Source organism: Muscardinus avellanarius (assembly GCF_963383645.1).
Source record: "Muscardinus avellanarius genome assembly, chromosome: 11".
NCBI lineage: Eukaryota > Metazoa > Chordata > Mammalia > Rodentia > Gliridae > Muscardinus > Muscardinus avellanarius.
In genome coordinates, this window is record NC_137797.1 from 65,584,447 (window position 1) to 65,591,140 (window position 6,694).

The 6,694-nt window shown below is 45.6% G+C and overlaps 1 protein-coding gene across 1 annotated transcript; it reads right to left on the minus strand.

Annotated features, from left to right (window-relative positions):
* Window positions 1-4,879: 4,879 nt before the first annotated feature.
* LOC308270231 (olfactory receptor 6C76) lies at window positions 4,880-5,821 on the minus strand (the record flags this gene model as incomplete). The annotated part of the gene is made up of 1 exon (XM_080706027.1): window positions 4,880-5,821. One exon carries the CDS (start codon window positions 5,819-5,821, stop codon window positions 4,880-4,882), a length of 942 nt encoding a protein of 313 aa, XP_080562153.1.
* Between the last annotated feature and the right edge of the window lie 873 nt (window positions 5,822-6,694).

The window sequence follows — 6,694 nt, forward strand, 5'->3', positions numbered from 1 at the left end:
TATTTCTCTGTGCATGCCGCATTGCAAGTACCGATCCCACTCTTGACGGCCCCAGTAGTGGCCTGGCTACCGGGTTGACTGATCCAGACCTCGCTGGCTCAAGCAGCAGCCTTGCCTCATGGGAGGCCCCGATTCTGGTCTCGCTGGCCCCAAAACACAGGCCTAACCCCTCAGCTGGCTCCAATCCTGGCCTCGCTGGCCCCAGCACAGGCCTAGCCTCAAGGCAGGCTCCTATACCGGCCTTGGAGGCCTCAGTAGCAGCCTTGACTCACGGAAGGCTCCAATGTTGGCCGTTGGCCCTGGCACCGGCCTAACCTCTCAGCAGGCTCTGATCCCGGCCTCGGAGGCCCCAGATCCGGCCTTGCCTCACAGCAGGCTCCGATCCCTGCCTCACTGGCCCTGGCATCGGCCTAAACCCTCAGCAGGCTCCAATCCCGGCCTTGGAGGCCCCAGCACCGGCCGTGCTTCACGGTAGGCTCCGATGCTGGCTGCTGGCCCTGGCATCATCCTAAACCCTCGGCAGGCTCTTATCCCGGCCTCGGAAGCCTCAGCATCGGCCTTGCCTCACAGCAGGCTCCGATGCTGGCCTCGCTGGCCCCAGCACCGGCCTAAGCCCTTGGCAGGCTCCGATCCTGGCCTCAGAGGCCCCAGCACCGGCCTTGCCTCATGGCAGGCTCCGATGCTGGTCGCTGGCCCCGGCATCGGCCTAACCCCTTAGCTGGCTCCAATCCCAGCCTCAGAGGTCCTAGTAATGGCCTTGCCTCATGGCAGGCTCCGATACCGGCTGTTGGCCCAGGCATCGGCCTAACCCCTCGGCAGGCTCCGATCCCATCCTTGGAGGCCCCAGCACTGGCCTTACCTTGCGGCAGGTTCCACTACTGGCTGCTGGCCCCAGCATCGGTCAAACCCCTCGGCAGGCTCCAATCCTGACCTCTGAGGCCCTAGTAGCGGCCTTGCCTCCTGGCAGGCTCTGATGCTGGCCATTGGCCCCAGCATCGACCTAACCCCTCGGCAGGATCCGATCCCAGCCTCGGAGGCCCCAGCACCGACCTTGCCTCATGGCAGCCTCCAATCCTGGCCACGCTGGACCCTGCACCAGTCTAACCCCTCAGCAGACTCTGATCCTGGCCTTGGAGGCCCCAGTAGTGGCCTTGCCTCCTGTCAGGCTCCAATGCTGGCCGTGGGCCCCAGCATCGGCCTAACCATTCAGCAGGATCTGATCCTGGCCTTGGAGGCCCCAGCACCGACCTTGCCTCATGGCAGGCTCTGATGCCGGCCTCGCTGGCCCCAGCACCAGTCTAACCCTTCAGCAGGCTCCGATCCCGGCCTCAGAGGCCCCAGTAGCGGCCTTGCCTCACGGCAGGCTCCGATGCCAGCCTGTGGCCCCAGCACTTGCCTAACCCCTCGGCAGGCTCTTATCCTGGCCTCAGAGGCCCCAGTACCAGCCTTGCCTCATGGCAGGCTTTTATGCCAGACTCGCTGGCCCCGGCACCGGTCTAACCCCGTGGCAGGCTCCGATCCCAGCCTCGGAGGCCTCAGTAGTGGCCTTGCCTCACGGAAGGCCCCGATGCCGGCCACTGGCCCCGGCACCGGCCTAACCCCTCAGCAGGATCTGATCCTGGCCTCGGAGGCCCCAGCACTGGCCTTGCCTCACAGCAGGCTCCAATCCCGGCCTCGGAGGCCCGGGTAGCGGCTTTGCCTCCTGTCAGGCTCCGATCCCGGCCTCGGAGGCTCCAGCACCGGCCTTGCCTCACGGTAGGCTCCTATCCCAGCTTTGCTGTGTCCATTGCCGGCCTCACCCCTCGGCAGGCTCCACTCCGAGCACCCTCTTCGCCCAACCAATTGTCCCATGTTCTCGAGAGTGCGTGGTGGTAGCATTCTGCCTCTGGGGTTATTATTTCAAAAGTTCCAGGTGTAATGCATCAGATCTCTGCCTCCCCTGAGTACTGGCCACTGCCATTGCCACTGCTTCCACCATTTCAAATCCTTCCCAAGCTCTTTTTCCACTCTGAATGTTGTCCAGTGTTCCTAAGCATGCATGACGGTAGCATTCGACATTTGGTGTAATTTCTCCAAAAAAATAATGTTGGTAGGATCCGATTTCTGCTTCTCCTGAATACAAGTCTCCACTGCCATCGCGGAGACAGTTTTCAACACTGCCTTTCTCCTTGGTCTCTGCTAAACTCTCTCCTTACAGGTGATGTCCAAGATTCTTAACAATATAGAGAAACAGCAGTCCTCCTTCACGGGGAATTTTTCCATAAGTTCCAGTGCATTTGGATAAGTTTTGTCTGCATCTCCAGTATCCTGGCATCTGCCATGGCCTTCTTAACCCCTCTCCGATATTGTTCCTTTTTTTTTTTTTTTAATAAGAGAAGACAGTATGTGTGGTTTGAGGAGGTTGTGGGATCAGGCACTCAGTAGCACTGTGACCCAGCCCGGTTTCCCCATGGGTCCAGGGTGCTCCGCACTACTCCACCTGGGGCCCAGAGTCCTGCCACCCGGGCCCCGGCTGTTCCGCATTCCGGCATGTCCCGCGCGACCCCTGCCTGGGACCCAGGGTCTTACTGGGCCCGGTTTCTTCAGGGGTCTGGCATGCTACATGCGGTCCGGCTGGGGCCCAGGGTCCCGCAACCGGGGCCCCAACTGTTCTAGGCCCGGCATGACCCGCCCAACCCCTGCCCAGGACCCAGAGTGTTACTGGGCCTGGTTTCTCCAGGGGTCTGGCATGCTAAGCGCGGTCCAGCCTGAGGCCCAGAGTCCTGCGACCTGGGCCCCCTCTAAATACATTTTAAAACTATAGTAGTTAAAACCGTATGATATTAGAATTAGTGATACATGTATTAGTGATATACATGTAAACTAATTTAACAAAATAGTTCAAGAATACCTTCATGTGTATACAAAAAATTGATCTTTGACAAGGTGTAAAGAATTCACAATGGAAAAGAATAACTGCTATAAAAAAGAATTGGGAAAACTAGGTTTTACATTATATACAAAAATATACTGAATGGTTTAAAGACTAAGCATAAAACTTCAAACAGGAATGTATGCCATTTTTAATATGTTCCACATAAAAATAAAAAAAATTCTCAAAAAAACCCCCTCAAACAGTATAACTTTGAGAAGAAAATATACTGGAAACTATTTATGACATTAGACTTGTTGATGCTTTCTTCAAGATTCTTGGTTATAACACCAAAAGCTCAGATGTCAAAAGCAAAAATAAACAAGTGGAACACATCACACTGCAAAGATTCTGCACAACAAAGGAAACAGCAGAATAAAAAGGCAACCTGTGGAATGAAATAAAATGTTTATAAACTATTTAACAGGTGTGGGGTTAAGATCCAACATATATAAGGAACTCTATCAACTCATTTGAAAGACAAAGAACAGAAACCTAACCCAATTTTTTAAAAAAGGCAAACTGACCCAAATACACATGATTTCAAAGAAGACATACAAATGGACAACAGGCATAGACAAAGGTTCTAAACATCACTAATGATCAGGGAGATGTAAATCAAAACCACAGTGGGATGTCACAACTATTATGATGGCTATTTTTATTTTATTTTATTTTATTTTTTGCGGGTCTGGAGATGGAACCCAGGGGCATTCGACCTCCGAGCTACACCCCCTGCCCTATTTTTTATTCTTTATTTTGAAACCGGGTCTCACTGAGTTGCAGAGGGCCTCACTAAGTAGCTGAGGCTGTCCGTGAACCGCTATCCTCCGGTCTCAGCCTCCCGAATGCTGGGATTACAAGCGTGCGCCACCACGCCCGGCTTTATGATGGCTATTTTAAAACTAAACAAATACAAGCAATTCCCCCCAATTAAAAGTAACAGTTGGCTAGAGGAGGAAAAATTGAGACTCCTGTACACTCTCTGCAACCATTACAGAGAACTATTACAGAGAACAACCATTGCAGAGAACAGTACATATGTTTTTCAACAAATTACAAATAGAACTACCACATGATCCAGAAATCCCACTTTTGGATATATAGTCCCCAAATTGAAGCCAGGGTCTTCATGGGATATCTGTATATTCACATACACTGCATCACTACTCACAATAGTCAGGATATGGAAGCGATCTAAGTGTCCATCTACAAATTACTGGACAAAGAAAATTGTTATAACATAGAGTGGGAAATGATTCAGCTTTAAATAGAAGGAAATCTTGTCATATGCTATTTCATAAATGAATCTATAAAACATTGTACTAAAAATATAAGCCAGTCATACAATGACAGATGACTCATGGCTCCACATACATGCGATACTGAAAATAATCAAACTCAGAAGCAGAGAGCGGAATGATGGTTCCCAGGTCTGGGGGGTTTGAGAAGTGGGGAGTAGCCACCCAGTAAGTATGAAGTCTCAGTTAGTTAGATAAATAAGTTCTAGAGAGCTATTTATAATTGTGCTTATAGTTAACAAAACTATTGTGTGATTGAAATTTTGTGAAGAGGGTAGAGGTGAATCGTTCTTACTAAATTAAAAAAAAACAAAGGGGTGATGGGAGGAAACTTTGGAGATGATGGGTATGTTTATTATATTATCTGTGCTGGTAGCTTTATGGATGTATACCTTTGTCAAAACTTATCTACTTGTACATTTTAAATATATGCAGTTTCTTGTATATTACCTGAAGGACATAAATTAATATGTGCAATTATTTTAGTACTATTTTTGAGTTGAAAATGCACAAAATCACTATGTATAAGAGACCTTAATATATAAGGACAGTAAATAAATACAAAACAGCACAGACAGCTCTTTTTTCTAAGAAGAGATAATAAGGCTGGGCACTGTTTATTAGTTTTTGGTTAAAATTCTTTACACGTTTTGGTTATACATTGCATTCAGATCAGTATTTTTGAGGCAAATATCTTTCTTGCAACATCCTTAATTGCTTGTTTCACTTGTTGGTTCCTTAGGGTGTAAATAAATGGATTCAGCACAGGAGCAACAGAGGTATTGAGCATTGCCACCCCTTTTGTCAAAGCGACCCCTTCCTTTGCTGATGTTTTCACATACATGAAGATGCAGCTTCCATATGAGATGGAAACAACAATCATATGTGAGGAACAGGTGGAGAAGGCCTTTTTTCTTTGTTGAGCTGAGGGAATTCTTAGAATTGTTCTTAGGATGTACGTGTAGGAGAGAATTATTAGTGTCAATGTGGTCATAAGAGTGAACAAAGCTAAAACAAAGCTTATGAGCTCTAGAGTACTTGTGTCTGTGCAAGAGATTTGTAGCAAAGGAGCAGAGTCACAGGTGAAGTGATCGATGACGTTGGAGTTACAGAAATCTAGCTGTAAGCCCATGGCTAGAGGTGGAAAAATTACCAAGAAACCAGCCAGCCAAGAGGTGATGATGAGCTGGTGACAGATCTTGTTATTCATGATGATTGTATAATGCAGAGGCTGGCAGATAGCAACATAACGATCATAGGACATAGAGGCCAACAGAAAAAACTCTGTTGCGCCAAGGAAAATAAAGAAAAATAGCTGAGCTGCGCAAGCATTATAGGAAATAGATTTGTCCCCAGTTATGATGCTGATCAAAAACCTAGGGTTACAAACAGAGGTAAATGAAATTTCTAAGAAGGAGAAATTCCGGAGGAAGAAATACATGGGAGTCTTCAGGTGTGAATCCAGCAGAGTAAGGGTGATAATAGTTAGATTTCCAGCAACACTCAATACATACATGAGAAATAAAAAGAAGAAAATCACAGCCTGGAGTTCTGGATTATCTGTCAGACCCAAGAGGATAAAGCTGGTCACTGAGGTTCTATTTCTCATTTTTGATGTTTGGTTTAAGGCAAGATCTTACTGGTAAAACCAACATGGAAAATAACAATGGAACATGAGTCAGAAAAGAAGCATAAATATATACATATATTTCTTCAAATACTATTGTATTTTTGTATAAGTACTTTTTGTTATATGTATGCATATAAGTGCCTTTCCCATTGTCTACAATCTATCATAGTTTTAAAGACATATTTTCTATGTTTAAGTAGTCTGTGCAATATTTTTACTTTCTCTCTATTACAATTTTTTGGAAAGTGTATGAATTGACTATAAATTTTTCTAATGCTTCATTATTTGGTTAAAATATAGGGAACAGCTGGGTGTGGTGGCGCATGCTTGTAATCCCAGCATTTGGGAGGCTGAGACCCGTGTCATTTTTTTCCAGGAATAAAAACTTTTACTGATCATGGAAAATAGTGATCAACTTAATTTTTTAGGAAAAGTTCTAAATGTCTGCTATAACCTTCATTAGCTTTTTTCTTATCCCTTTTTTTTGACAAAAATAAGGCCACTAGATAACAAATTCTGATTTGTATTTTGAACGTTCAGAAATGGTATAAATAACTAGCATACTAGAAAATTTGAAGTCCCTACCTTCATTCTTGATTTAATAAACAAATATGGTCTTTCCACTAAAACTTAATTAATGTAGTGTTTTAGTTGACTGTTTTAACATTACTAAAACAATTTTAAAACATATAGTTAGCTATCAAAGAGCATGCACACAAATTATATATAAATACTTCATAAAAAGCAATTATACTTAAAATTTGCAAATATATTATTTATATTATTTAGAATTACATCGAACCTCCACATCAGTAATATGCACTAGGTCTTCTAAAATATAAGTGTAAAATT